This window comes from Elephas maximus, chromosome 17 (assembly GCF_024166365.1).
Source record: "Elephas maximus indicus isolate mEleMax1 chromosome 17, mEleMax1 primary haplotype, whole genome shotgun sequence".
NCBI lineage: Eukaryota > Metazoa > Chordata > Mammalia > Proboscidea > Elephantidae > Elephas > Elephas maximus.
This window is the reverse complement of record NC_064835.1, coordinates 4,854,589-4,870,118: the sequence shown is the minus strand read 5'-3', so window position 1 is coordinate 4,870,118 and position 15,530 is coordinate 4,854,589. Positions and strand designations below refer to the sequence as shown.

Below are 15,530 nucleotides of genomic sequence, written 5' to 3'. Positions count from 1 at the left end.
ATCCATCTACTTTTAGTCATTTTTCTTGTTTTGTTGCTTGTTTTCTTGTTTTGTGAAATGTTAAATAAAAGCAACACAACAAGTCATTTTATCTTATTTCTGACTTTTAAAAGAATCTGTTTCACCATCAAGTATGATGTTTGTAGTGGGCTTTCTGTTAGTACTCTTTTTCAAGTTCCCTTCTATTCTCAGGTAGGTATGAGTTTTCATTATGAATGGGTTTTGAATTCTATCAAGGTTTTTTTTAAAATTTTAATTTATTAAGATGATCAAATGGCTTTTACCTTTAAAAATGTTAAAATGAAAAGTTACATTAGCAAATTTTTTAATGTTAAATCATTCTTACCATGATAATTATTTTTAATTCATTGCTAGGTTTGGTTTTCTAACATTATACTTTAGACTTTTAAACTACATTTCAAAAGTAATATTGCCCTGTGTTTTCATCTCTAATATTACACTTTTCTGCTTTTGGTGTCAAGAGTGTCTAGTTTCATAGGATGAGTGGGGAGTGTTCTCTGTTTTCAAATTATCTGAGACAATTTATATAAGATAACAATTATCTTTTCTTTGACTGTTGGGAGGGACTTGACTATAGAACTATGTGGGCCTAATGTTTTTTTGCTTTTAAAAGTTGTAACTACAGTACAAAGAACTTTTTAATTTTGTGAACCATTAGAGGGTGTTGTAAATCATGTCGCCCCAAAATACGTGTTGAGTTCCTGGTCCTTGTATCTGTGGTTGCGATCCCGTTTGGAAACAGAGATTTTCTTTTGTTATGTTACTAAGGTGACAGTAATATAGCCTAGATACTAAACCTAATCACGTCTGAGTTATATAAAAAGATCAGACATAGAGACACACACGGAGGAAGACAGAGGCCATGTGAGGATCATCCACAAGTTGAACAAAAGCAAATCTAAACTTAAAAGGCACTCAACCAAAGTAAATGGTAAATATAAATTACAGGGGCCAGAAACCATGTGGAATGTAAGAGCACTAACATTCACTAAGCAGTCATTAAGCAATAACTAAGCCGATAAAAACTCTTCAAACCTTTCATGGAATGGTAACTAAGTCAACAAAAACTCTTTGAACCTATCAATGTAAAATCTCTACTTCTGTTATCTCGCCTTTGGCTGTTATAAACGACAATGTAACCAATCCAGATTTTTTGGTTTGCTGCCTTCTGTAAAAAAAAAAAAAAAAAAATTTGTAAGAGTATACAAATCAGCTGTTGACTGTGCTTCCTTGGATTCAGTTATTTTCACTCCTCCTGAGGTGAGTTTTTGGCTTAATAAAATGTTTAGTCAATTCCTGAATTAAAGTCTGGGATCTTTTACTCAATGACAAAGTCTAGGAGTGCCAAGGAACCAAGGGACACCCAGGGCTACCAACATGGAAGGAACTGACACCCTGATTTAGATTCTTAGTCTCCAGAACTGTGAGAAAATAAATTGCCATTTTTTAAAGCCACCGACTTGTGGTATTTCTGTTGTAGCTGCACTAGGTAACATCCCAAATACTTATTGTATTTCCTACAAATAAATTCTCCTCTATAGCCATAACACTACCATTAAAATCCACAAGAGCCAAAGTACAACCTTCAGTATCTCCCACCTGAATTTTGAGACCACTTCAGGAATATATTTGATGCACTGAAAACTAGTGATCAAAGACCAGATGAGTTGTAGGATGACATCAAGGACATTGTACAAAAAGAAAGCAAAAGGTCATTAAAAAGACAGGAAAGAAAGAAAAGACCAAAATGGATGTCAGAAGAGACTCTGAAACTTGCTCTTGATAAAGCGTATAGAAGAAATGATGAAGCAAGAAAGCTGGACAGCGCATTTCAAAGGGCAGCTAGAGAAGACAAAGTATTATAATGAAATGTTCAAAGACCTGGAGTTAGAAAACCAACAGGGAAGAACAAGCTTGGACATTTCTCGAGCTGAAAGGTCTGAAGAAAAAATTCAAGCCGTAAGTTGCAATATTGAAGGATTCTATGGGCAAAATATTGAACAATCCAGGAAGCATCAAAAGAAGATGGAATGATTATACACAGTCACCATACCAAAAGAATTAGTTGACATCCAACCATTTCAGAAGGTAGCATGCAATCAAAAACCAATGATACTGAAGGAAGAAGTGTAAGCTTCACTGAAGGCATTTTCAAAAAAACAAGATTCCAGGAATTGACAGAATATCAATTGAGATGTTTCAAAACACGGATGCAACACTGAAAGCGCTCACTCATTTATGCTAAGAAATTTGGAAGACAACTACCTGGCCAACCGACTGGAAGAGATCCATATTTGTGCCCATTCTAAAGAAAGGTGATCAAACAGAATGTGGAAATTATTGAATGATATCATTATTATTACACACAAGTAAAATTTTGCTGAAGATCATTCAAAACCAGTTGTAGCAGTCCATTGACAGTGAACTGTCAGAAACTTAAGCTGTATTCAGAGGAAGACATGGAATGAGAGATATCATTGTTATGTCAGATGGATCTTGGATGAAAGCAGAGACTACCAGAAAGATGTTTACCCTGTGTTTGATTGACTTTGGAAAGATATTCAACTGAGTGGATCATAACAAATTATGGATAACATTGCCAAGAATGGGAATTCCAGAATGCTTAGTTGTGCTCACGCAGAAGTTGTACACAGATCAAGAGGCAGTTGGTCAAACAGAACAAGGAAATACTGCGCGGTTTAAAATCAGGAAAGGTGTGTGTCAGGGTTGTATCCTTTTCACCAAGCTTATTCAATCTGTTTGCTGACCAAATAACCCGAGAAGCTGAGCTATATGAAGAAGAACGTGGCATCAGGATTGGAGAAAGATCATTAACTACCTGTGATATGCAGATGACACAACCTTGCTTGCTAAAAGTGAAGAGGACTTGACGTATTTATTGATGAAAATCAAAGACCGCAGCCTTCTGTATGGGTTATACCTCGATATAAAGAAAACAAAAATCCTCACAACTGGACCAATAAGCAACATCATGATAAACAGAGAAAAGGTTGAGGTTTTGTCCAGATTTCATTTTACTTGTATCCATAATCCATGCCCATGGAAGCAGCGGCCAAGAAATCAAGGAATGTATTGCATTGGGCAAATCTGCAAAAGATCTTTTTATTTATTTATTTTTTAATGTGCTTGAGATGAAGGCTTACAGAGCAAATTAGCTTCTCATTAAACAATTAATACATGTATTGTTTTGTGATATCACTTGCCAACCCCACAATGTGTCAATACTCTCCACTTCTTGATCTTGGGTTCCCCATTTCCATTTGTCCAGCTTTCCTGTCTCCTTGTATCTTCTCGGCCTTGCCCCTGGGATGGTGTGCCATTTGTCTATTATACGTGGTTGAGCTATATGTATTATTGTTTGTTTTATGGGCCTGTCTAATCTTTGGCTGAAGGGTGAACCTTAGGAGTGACTTCATTACTGAGTTAAGAGGGTGTCTGGGACTATATGGGCAGCTCCAGCTGGGGAGGAGATGAGAGGGCGGAACGGATCAGAAGCTGGCTGAATGCACACGAAAATACAGAGTGGAGGGAAGGAATGTGCTGTCTCATTAGAGGGAGAGCAACTAGGAGTATATAGCAAGGCATATATAAATTTTTGTATGAGGGACTGACTTGATTTGTAAACTTTCACTTAAAGCACAATAAAAATTAAAATTAAAAAAAAGGGTGTCTGGGGGCCACACTCTCAGGGTTTCTCCAGTCTCTGTCAGACTAGTAAGTCTGGTCCTTTTTTGTGAGTTTGATTTTTGTTCTACATTTTTGCCCAGCTCTGTCCAGAACCCTCTACCGTGATCCCTGCCAGAGGAGTTGGTAGTGGTAGCCCGGCACCATCTAGTTGTGCTGGACTCAGTCTGGTGGAGGCTGTGGTAGTTGTGTTCTATTAGTCCTTCGGACTAATCTTTCCCTTGTATTTTCTTCATTCTACCTTGCCCCAGACAGGGTGGGACCAGTGGAGTATCCTAGATGGCTGCTCACAACAAAAGACCTCTTTAACGTGTTAGAAAGCAAAGATGTCACCTTGAGGACTAAAGCGTGCTGAAGCGTGCTGGACCCAAGCCATAGTATTTTCAATTGCCTCATATGCATGCGAAAGCTGGAAAATGAATAAGGAAGACCAAAGAAGAATTGACACCTTTGAATTACGGTGTTGGCAAAGAACATGGATTTCCAGAAGAATGAACAATTTTGATAGTCCCATTACTGATGATGTTTTCCTTGATTATTTTTCCATTTTTAAAGTCTCAAATTTTCTGTGTCCTTAAGCTTAGCTGTGTCTGTCACATATAGGTGTGGCATATAGGGAGCCCTGGTGGCTCAGTGGTTAAAAGTTCAGCTGCTTACCAAAAAGTCAGCAGTTTGAATGCATCAGCTGCTCCTTGGAAACCCTAAATTAAGGTGGTATCTGCCAGGACGTTTCACTGTAAAGTTGTTCTTTTCACCTTTGTAATTAATATGAATTGTGTTGGGAGATACTTTGACACTAGGTAAATGTCTCATTCCTCATCAAACTTTTACTTTCTGCATTTATTAATTCATATTAGTAGAGATTCATGGTTTTCTATTTCCAGAGGTCTATTTAACTATTAATTTCATAGAAACAACTTTTAATTTTTTAATCTTTTCAATTTTACTTATTTAACTATTTAATTAATTTCTGTTATGTTTATTATTTCCTTCCTTTAGATTTATTCTCTTTGCTCTATTTCAAACTTCTGAGGTGGATATTTTGTTCATTAATTATAACTCTTCTTTGTAAAAAATCTTCTATAAGTTTTCTTCTAAGTATTACTGCATCCCATAAGTTCAAATATTATTTAATTCTACATGTTTTGTAATTTGCAGTATGTTTTATCTTTGACCCATGCATCATCTAGAAGTGTATTTTTAGCTTTCTAATGCAGAGGTGGGAGAGAAGGAGATTGCTGACCCTTTTCTAACTAATTTAGGACTCAATTGTTTCATGAGAACATTGTTTCAGGGAATATTGCCGATATGATAGAGGTTCTTTGGTATAGGTTGCTTTGCGGTCAAGTTCACGCTTTCTTTTTGTGAATGCTCCATAGTTTTTGAAAAGGGAAATCATAGCATAGAGGGGTATTTATCCATTAATGAAGTTGGTTACTTATGTTGTTCAAGTCTTCTAAAATTTGATTGCTTTTTGGTTGCTTAGTATTTTAAACTTTCACTGTAATTGTGGGCGGGGCCTTGCCCTTTCCTCTTTATAATTCTGAAACATTTTGCTATATAGATATTTTAAAACTTTTTTGTGCTCTATAATGTTGAAGCTGTATACTAAGAGTTAGCAAATTTAGAATTATTAAATCTTCCTGGTAATTTTTCCTTTTCTGTTTAAATAATGGCTATTTTAAACCATGCTCTTTTGCTTTCAAGTCTATTTTGTCTGATATTAATATTCAACACCTGTTTTCTTTCGGATAGTATTTGCATGGTAAATATTTTTCCATTTTTAAAGTTTCAAATTTTCTGCGTCCTTAAGTTTAGGTGTGCCTGTCGCATATAGGGAGCCCTGGTGGCTCAGTGGTTAAGAGCTCAGCTGCTTAACCAAAAGTTAAGCAGTTCGAATCCACCGTTGCTCCTTGGAAACCCTATGGGGCAGCTCTACTTTGTCCTGTAGGGTCACTATGAGTTGGAATTGGCTCAACAGCAATGGGTTGGGTTTGGTTTATGGGTTGTATATAGCACAATTCCTGGATTTTGTTTTATCCAATTTGACAATTTCTTTTATCTGGAGATTAGCCCATTTGTTTTATTATGATTACTGATAGAGTATTTGGATTAATTTCTACTACGCTTATGTCTTCTATTTACCTAGACTTCTCTATTTTTTTCCTCCCTCCTTTCCTATATTCATTGGAGTCATTGCATTTCTTTATTCCTTTTTACCCTCTACAAGTTTAAATCTCATACCTTCTTTCACTCTTCTTATAACGGCAACTGTTACAGTTTTAACAAACATACTAGACTTAACAAATCTAAAATTAACGCCAATTTCTACCCTCCTGCGAAGATCACAGAATCCTTTCCTTTTGGTCGCCTCCCTCCCATTGTTGTCTTAGGTGCTATGTAATTGTTGATGTCTATTATATTTTATCCAGCCTTTCTAGATGCTTTGTAGTGGGAGGGTGTTCAGATAATCTCATCAACAGTATTTCTGGAAATGGAAGTCCCCCTCCCTTACTCTTCACTCACGGAAAATTTAGTTTCTGTTCTCATCACTGCTCCAAAACTGTTCCCACCAAAGTGACAAATAACCTCCATGTTGCTAAATTTAATGGTCACTTTTTAGTTCTTGGAGCCCTGGTGGTACAGTGGTTAAAAGCTCAGGCTGTTAATTGAAAGGTCGGCAGTTCAAGTCCACCAGCCACTCCTTGGAAACCTTATGGGGCAGTTCTACTTTGCCCTGTTGGGTCGCGATGAGTTGGGATCGACTCAACAGCAAATGGTTTGGTTTTGGTTTTTAGTTCTTGTTTTGACCAAACTCTCTGAAACAACTAACAGTGCTGACCACATCTTCTCTATGTAATTATCTTTTCCCTTTGCTTCCACAACACAGAATTCTCCTGATTTTCCTCCTATCTTTTTGATTATTGCTTTCTGGTGTTGTTTGCTTGTTCCTCCTTTAAATTGTGGTGTTCCTCAAGGCTCTGCCTCAGGTACTTTTTCTCCACCCTCGTTCTAAGTTTTCTCATTTTCATCCATAGCTTCAGATACCATTCACGTAACAATGCCTCCTAAATTGGTATCTCCAGCTCAGTTCTGCTTCCTATGTCTCCAGGTTCACAAAGCCAATTGCCCTTTGAACATCTTCACCAGGATGTCTTACTCCTCAAATGTAACATATCCATTTTCTTTCCCCTCAAGTGCCCCATATCTCAGTGAATGGCCCAAACATCCATCTCTCATTCCAACTAAAAACTCTTGGGACTCATCCTTGAGCCTTCATTCTCCAAGCCCTCACAGCCAGCAAACAAAATTTGTCCAGTACACTCCTAAATACATCTCAAATCTGTTGACTTGTGCCCACCCTTCTGCCACTACTCTAAACCCAGTCACCAGTATCTCTTCCCTCAAGTACTCTGGGCATCCATTTTCTTCTCCACTCTAGGCTACCTAACACACTGTGGCCTGAGGGACTTTTCCAAAGTGTAAATTTGATCATGTTCCTCCTCTAAGTAAACCCTCCAAAGGCTTCCTCCTTGCTCTTGGGGCAAGCACAAGTTCTTATCATGGCTTCCAAAGCATTCCCTGATCTGGCCTCTCCAGATTCAGATGGAACCTTTCTCTCATCCATCCCCTCTCTCTGGCCATAGGATAGCCTTTTTTTTCCCTTCGGATTCTTAAAAGAACCACACTCTTTACCAGCTTTCCTACCTACTTTGTTCCCACTGAGAATACTCCCCTTCCCTTCTCCCAATGGCCAACTCCTACTAACCCTTCAGATTTTTGCTGAAATTTCACTTCTTCATGGAAGACTTTTTTGACTCCTTATGAGACAGATACAGTTAACTGTGCTGGCAGAAAAGAAGACCTGTTAAAAGATTACCACCTGGAAGTTCGGCAAACAAGAACCATATCCTGTCAACGTGAGATAAGGTTAAACCAACCAGTGAATTACTACTTCTTTCTCAGTGTTTTTCTAGTCCCTTCCCCCTTTACAGGCTCCGCATGTGCAGAAGAACAAAGTGTGACCTTTTTTGGCCTGCCAAAGGGGGTGACGTAGTGCAGAAGATCAGTGCGCCTGTGCTATATCCCATAATAAGTGATGGCAAGGCCTGCTGAGAGGACTCCATCTGGAATATCAGCTGGTTCCATCTTGGATTCCAGATGTGTGTGCAGCCTAATTAGTATGCACCGCCATTCCAAGAGGCACCTGCCCCTTCAAAGAAACCTACTGAATATTCATTGCTTTACTGTCCCCACTGAACCCATATAAGCCCTCTCCTTGCTTCCCTTTTCGAGTCAGTCTTTGGAGTGGCATGGGCCCCCACTGACTGCTTTTACTTGTCACAAGTAAAATAAACCCGTTAGAGCTGAACCCAAGATTGTCTCCTCTGTGTATTCTTAAAAAAGAAAGACAAGGACCCATTGAGTCTGGAGGGCCTCTGTGCCCTCGGTGGTAACACCTAAACTGGGTTAGCTGACCTGCATTTTGCAAATCTCCCTCTGTATCATACATTACACTTGAAACTACTTGTTTAATATCTGTGTACCCCACAGGATATTATCAGGAAAGGTAATACTTGTCTATTGTTACTTCATTCTTCAGTGCATATCAATACTCAACACATAGCAAGAGCCCAAGAAATGAGTGTACAGAATCTATACACATGTGGGTATTACATTTAAATTAATTAACCATGAAATAAAACTTAAAATTCAGCTCCTAAGTAGCACTAGCCACATTTCAAAAGCTCAGTAGCCACATGTGGCTGGCGGTTACCATAGCAGACAGCACAGACATTTCCATCATCACAGAAAGTTCTATTGGACAGTGCTGGTACAGAAGCTGTCAAAATGAACTCTGAGTATGAATAAAAGTTAGCCAGGTAAAGAAAGTACAGAGGCAGGGGGAATGACAAAAGTAAAGTGCAGAGCATGAAACATCAGAGAGTGTGTGGGAAACTGGAAGCAGTTTGTTACAGCTTGTAAAGGACAAGGTCATGGGAGGACCAAAGTCTTGGTGAGAGCTTGGAATTGATTGTGACTACAGAAGGAATCCAAGCAGAGAAGTGTCTCGGTCAGTGGGGAGTATAAGCCTGAAGGTAGGAAAAACAATTAGCAGTGGTCAAAATAGCCTGGGTGAGAAGAACCTAAATGAAGGGAGGGATAGAGAGGATGAAGTTGAAGAAAGTAGAAAAAACGCAATAGCTGGTTGGATGTAAGGTTGAGAGATGGAAAAGTTCAAGGTGACTTGTAAATTTTTGGATGCAGGTGCCATCAAGATAAAGGGAAAGGTATGAGAAGCAGGTTTTTTTTGTTTTTTTTTTTTTTTGAGAGAAAGAGTAGAAGAGGAAAGAAATGACAAAATCAATTTTGGACACATTAAGTTTGAGATGTTTGTGGCACACAGTGGATATGACAGTTGGCCACAGAACCTGAGGCTCAAAAAAGAAAGCTGGCAATTTAGATGCAGGGTTATCAGCAAATACATAGTAGTTAAAACCATGAGCTTGGACTAGATCTCCTGTGTGAAGTAGGCCAAGGCCAGAACCACGTAGAAGAGCAGAACTTGGGGATAAGCAGAAGAGAGGCCCATGATGAACACAAAGAACCAATTATGGATCTATCAGTTATGAAGTCATCCAAGTTTTTTTTTTTTTCTCAAACCATTTTATATTTTAGACCCATATAATCTTCTGAAAGTAGCAATTTCAACATATTCCTGTTTGCTGTGTAAGATTGGCTTGTTGGTTGGTTTGTTTCTATCCTTGAATCAGCTCCCTGAGGCTCCAACAGAGACTGATTGGTTTGCAATCTCTTAAGTGTGATCTGTGGGTATGTTCTGAGAGATCCTACCTGTCTGAGCTGGGGAAGGGTTCTTCTTGTCTAGAGGAAGAGAAGGGGAATGACAACCATGAGCCATCCATGTCACTTGATGGGTCCTGAAAGAAAGCCACTTGATTTTGCCACTGCAACTCCAAAACAGGAGGAGGGATCCCAGACTAATCAATGGGGCTCTGGAGTGATCTCCTTAAAGAGAACAGCCAGGCTTGTTGGCGATCGGGAAATGGCAGTGGCTTTTGACGAGGTTCCTCATGCAAGACACAAAATATGGGAGAAGAGCTGTCAGCCTGAATTCCAATCAAATCGTTAACAGCTTCTCTGATTATCAATAGCCAGAAAATACTGCCCCACACTATATTATTAATTGTTTCTCAATACCTGTCATGGATAGAATTGTGTCCCCCAAAAATATCTGCCAACTTGGCTGGGTCATGATTCCCAGTATTGTATGATTATCTACGATTTTGTCATCTGATGTAATTTCCTTATGTATAGGGTCGCTATGAGTTGGAATCGACTTGATGGCACTGGGTTTGGTTTTTTGGTTTATTATAAATCCTACCATATGATGTAATGAGATGGATTAGCGCCAGTTATATTTAGATCCTCAAGATTAGACAGTGTCTTAAGCCAATCTCTTTTGAGTTATAAAAGACAGAAGTGAGCAGAGAGACACAGGGACCTCATACCACCAAGAAAGCAGTGCCGGGAACAGAGCATGCCCTTTGGACCTGAGGTTCCTGCGCTGAGATGCTCCCAGACCAAGGGAAGACTGATGATAAGGACCTTCCTCCAGAGCTGACGGAGAGAAAAAGCCTTTCCCTGGAGCCAGTGCCCTGAATTTGGACTTCTAGCCTACTGGACTGTGAAAGAATAAACTTCTCTTTGTTAAAGCCATCCACTTGAGGTATTTCTGTCATAGCAGCACTAGATGAACAAGACAATACTTTTTCTGTTTAATTTCAATTATACTGTTTTCTCAAGAGTCACAAACCTGTCAGCAACCCAGGAATTAACTTAGGGTAATCATTTTTCTTTTGTCACTCTACCCACTACGGCAGGATTTATGAATTACCAGTACTTACTGATTTCATCTACATTTCTAAGAAATTTCTGCAAGTCTTTCTCTTGATCTTCAGCCATTGTGGACCAGAATCCCTGAGGGAGACAGCATAAACAATGAAAAATAATAACACTAAAACACTAAACAGTTTGTCAGGCTTATTAACCTTCTAAAACTCAGAGCCAAGTGATTATTTTAAAGATAGATTTGTGTTTACAAATGTCAGGCATAACAGCAGGGTGATCTATTTCACTCTGTTGTTTATGGCCAAGGGACACTCGTTATGTATGGCGATACTTCATGAAAGCTGCCAGCCCTCTCTCCACTTGGGAAACCATTCTGCAAAGCGTTCCTCCAAAGCCAACATCAACCCCTATGATTCAGGGACCTGGTGTGAAAGAGAATGGGAAGAGAGCAGCTGACAGGCCGCCAGGCATGGAGGAGGATGCTACCGCCTAACTTTGATCATGACTGGCCTCTCCCTGCTGGCCCGACAGTCAGGAGCTTGGACCTGGCAGTGTGACAGGTAAACAGAGACTGGGGACAATTTGCACCTACATGTCCATACTTGCTTAAAATACAAGCCTCTGCCTTGTTTCTGGGGAGTGAAGAGAAGCTATAAATTGGCTGAAGAGATTAGGTCTTGATGTCACCATGCTCCAGTCTCTTTTCCTCTGCAGGTGTGTTTAGATTACCTCACAGTTGTTTTATGAGCAGTGCTTCGAACCAGTTCACTCTGGTACATAATAATTTCAACAAGATCCCCAGAAGATTATCTGTATACATAAGAATCACCTGGGGGTCTTGTTAAAATGTAGATTCTGATTCAGTATATCTGGGGTGGAAATGCAAATTCTGTTGGACTGAAATGAACTGGTTTTGAAGCCTTATTTTTGAGTGAGAAGACCATATTGTGTACTATCTTCCCAAGGGTTCATCACATACCCTAAAAAATCACCTGGAAGTTTGCTAAATATATGGATTCTTTGGCATTAGCTCCAGAGGTTCTCAGTTAGTAAGCCTGGGATAACTCAGGAAGGTATGTTTTTAAACCAGGGCTCAGATCCAGTTCATTCCAGTTCAGCCCCCTGCAACTACCAGGGGGGTCTTGTTAAAATGTAGACTCTGATTCAGTATATCTGGGGGGGGTGAAAATGCAAATTTTCAGCAGGGAGTTGAACCAGAATGAACCAGTTGGAGGCCCTGCTTTAAACACTCTCCAGGTGATTCGGATCCACAGTTAGGGAGACCCTGTAATAGTGTTGTTGTTGCCTGTCAAGTCAATTCTGGCTCATAGCAACCCTGAACAACAGAGTAGAACTGCCCCATAGGGTTTTCTAGGCTAAAATCTTCACAGGAGCAGTTGCCAGGTCTTTTCTCCAGTGCAGCTCCCATGGGTTCAAACCTCCAACCTTTTTGTTAGCAGCTCAGCGCTTAATCATTGTTCCACCAGGACTCCTTTGCAGTAGCCTAATGCACCTATAATTGGGATTTAGAAATCCATCAGTCTTTCATGTCTGCCAGAAAGAAGCTGTGAATTATTTGATCTCTCTGAGTCTCTGTGTTCTGCACAATTACCAGCTGTGTGATCTTCGCTAAATTTACAACCTCTCTGAGCTTTAGAGTTCTCATCTGTACTTAGGAAATGGTGATACAAACCTGGAGGACTATCCTGGGGATTAAGGCAAAGCATCACCCACTCAATGAGGGGTAAATGTGAGGAGCCTTAAATCTAAAGCAGGAGGTGGAAATGCATGTCTTAAAGTGATCGCTAAGGGTCTTTCCAGCCCAAGCATTTCAAACTCCCACGGAACTGAGGGCCCAGGGAAGTGGATCAGCTGGCTCAAGGAGCTGAAGGCAGGCTCAGAACTTTCAACGGCAGGGGCCACCCCCTCTGCTCCCAGGACAGGGATCGAGGTCGCACGATGCCTGGGCGTTACCACCAACGACAAGGCGAGGTGATCCAGAAGACGCTCTGGACTCTGTGTTCCCCACAGTAGGTGCCCAGCAGCCCTCAGCGACAAGCGCCTGGGTTCGGCGACGCTCACGTCCCAGGCACGCCCTCCCCGTCCGGCGCAGAGGGGAGGGGCCAACGGCACCGTTGCCCTGGCAACCGCTCCACAGCGTCCACCGGCCCCTGTGCCCCAAAAGGGGGTCTCAGCCCGCAGTCGATACCATTCCACCTGATGGGGACTAAACCAGCCTTCTCTGCTCGGACCTCTGACGGACAGCTCAGGAGCAGGTCCCAGGGGACTTCCCAGGGCCACCCCGCAGCACTGACCTGAAACGCCCGAGGCTGGACAGGCAACGGCGCTGCGAGCAGGCGACACCAGATCCACACCTGGGCGTGGGCTAGGGGCGGGGCGGGGCCGGCGCGGAGGGGCGGGGCGGGGCCGGCGCGGAGGGGCGGGGCGGGGCCGGCGCGGAGGGGCGGGGCGGGGCCGGCGCGGAGGGGCGGGGCCGGCGCGGAGGGGCGGGGCCGGCGCGGAGGGGCGGGGCCGGCGCGGAGGGGCGGGGCCGGCGCGCAGGGGCGGGGCCGGCGCGCAGGGGCGGGGCGGGGACTCGCCCTCAGGACCGCCACCCGCAAGCCCTTTATCCTCAGAGCCAGTTCAAGGCCGAGTTGGGGAACTGGAATGCCCAATGGGGGCGCGGGGAAGGAGGCAAAGCAAGTGCTGAGTGACCCGCTGTGGTCTCTAGAGCAGTGCCAAGTTTCGCTAAACGTCAAGAAACAAGTATCATTTCAGTGTTCATTGGGACCATAAGTACTGTTTCGAAGTAAGGAGTGAAAAGCAAAAGTAAGAAAGTATGCTGTGAAGAATTCCTCTGTGGATCTTGGTATCTTCTCATACGCGGGGACTTGAGGGACAACTGAAGAGGCAGGAGAAAGCGGAGGGCACAGCTGTGCCGTCAGGAAGGGACCTGGCAGGGATGAGGCGCCAAGAGAAGGCCATGTTTGGAGGTGGCATAGAAAGCAACAGGTCAGTGGTACCAGATGCAGCAGGGACCAGATGACACAGGGTCTTTGAAAGCCATGGTGAGGTGTTAGGTTTTTACCCTAAGTGCGGTGGGCAGGAAACCCTGGTGATGTAGTGGTTAAGGGCTAGGGCTGCTAACCAAAAGGTTGGAAGTTCACATCTACCAGGCGCTCCTTGCAAACCCTATGAGGCAGTTCTACTCTGTCCTATAGGATCACTATGAGTTGGAATTGACTCGATGGCACTGGATTTTGTGTGTGTGTGCTATGGGCAAACTTTAAGGAGTTTTCACAGAAGAGTGATATGATTGAATTTTTATTAAAGAAAATCACTCTGGCTGCAGTGACCTGAATGACTTGGAAGCAGGCAAGATGGACACACAGAGAGAAGGAAGGAGATTGTTGGCAGTAGGTATTAGACTGGGAATAGAGAGGGTTAGGTAAATTCAAGATGTATTTTGGAGGGATTATCGATAGAAAGGAAATGTTGACAATGACACCAGGGTTCTGGTTCGGGACGCTCTGTTGCCTTAGTTGGAGCTCCATAAATATTCGTCAACTGAGTGAGTTAATCTCTTTCTGCACTGGGAAGAAGGCTCAAATCTAAATTATTCTAGATAGAAAAGCAGTTAGGGTGTTTGTAGTCTCTCTGCCTCAGGCTTCCCAAAGAAGTCCATCCTAGAAGACAAGCATCGTTACAATCACAAAATTCTTTTTAGGGTAAATCTCACACTGAAAGATTGATTACTTTAAAAGGTCAGAAGACCTAGTAAGCCCTGGGCTGTCCAAATAGATTCCAATTTTCCTCCTTCCAGACACAAGATAGGATTTTACTTCCCTGGCTCTTGCAGTGTGGGAAGAAGTGACACAGGCAGAAACGTTTAGCAGTCAGTGTTGATTCACCCTCTTCCCCTTGCCCCAGCAACAGATGGTGGAGGCTCTGTCAGACTGCCTACCTGTGATGGACGTGTACCATGAGTGGGCCGATAGACACAATGATTTTGGGCTTGTTTGTTACTGCAGCATAGCATAGCCTATCATGTCCAATTCAACCTCTCAGACCATTTGTTCTTCACTTGCTACAGTGACAAAAATCTAGGGACCTTGTTCATAAATACAGGTAGATTATAATATTGCAAGGAGCCCTGATGACACAGTTGCTAAGCACTTGACTGCTAACTGAAAGGTCGGTAATTTGAACACGCCCAGTAGCTCCGTGGCAGAAAGAACTGGTAATCTGCTCATAAAAGATTGCAGCCTAGAAAACCCTACGGGCAATTTTACTCTGTCACATGGAGTTCCTACGAGTCAAAATCAATGGGGCACCTAACAACAACAACAACAACATTATCTTTGTGATTTTTACATTTTTAAATGCCAATGTCTGTTTTTTCATATATATTCAAACGAATACGGAAAACAAACTTTTAAAACACAAGTGACTTGCGTTTCGAATCTGTACCTCCTGGAGAGCCTTTATGAGTCATACTTTCACATTCACAGTTGCTGCTTCCACCCAGCCCAAATCCCTTGTGTGGTACTTGAGTTTTACTTTCTCTTTATGACCTCAGTGAAAATTGGAGGACGTTTGGTCACCTTCCACCTTATACTAAATCTGAGACTTGGAGGTTATAAGCCGTCATCCCTCTTTTTTGCTCTGCTCTGTCTTTTGGGTAAACAATCCTAGCTCTTTACCTTTTCTCATCAATCGTGCTTTATAAGCTTAAGAGATATAAAGAAAAAGAGGGAAAAGAACGTTTTTTGGTGGACAACCTCATGGAAAGTAAAGGGATCCTACTTTTTCCTGCTACAAGTCAAGGATGTAGACAGGGTCAGCCTGGAGCCAGGAACCACACTACAAAGATGTTCTGTTGGACAAAACCCCTCACCATGGATGTTGGAACTGATTCATTTGATGACACTGAC

The 15,530-nt window shown here is 42.0% G+C and overlaps 1 protein-coding gene across 1 annotated transcript in view; it reads right to left on the bottom strand.

Annotated features, from left to right (window-relative positions):
- TTC12 (tetratricopeptide repeat domain 12) overlaps positions 1-12,969 on the bottom strand; it is an 86,450-nt gene extending 73,481 nt beyond the window's left edge. Inside the window, exons 1-2 of the mRNA XM_049857089.1 lie at positions 12,912-12,969; positions 10,653-10,725 (exon numbers count right to left, since the gene is read on the bottom strand). Of these exons, the coding sequence (XP_049713046.1) occupies positions 10,653-10,710 (58 nt within the window). The 5' untranslated portion in view covers positions 10,711-10,725; positions 12,912-12,969. The remainder of the gene's footprint in view (positions 1-10,652; positions 10,726-12,911) is intronic.
- Positions 12,970-15,530: the final 2,561 nt, after the last annotated feature.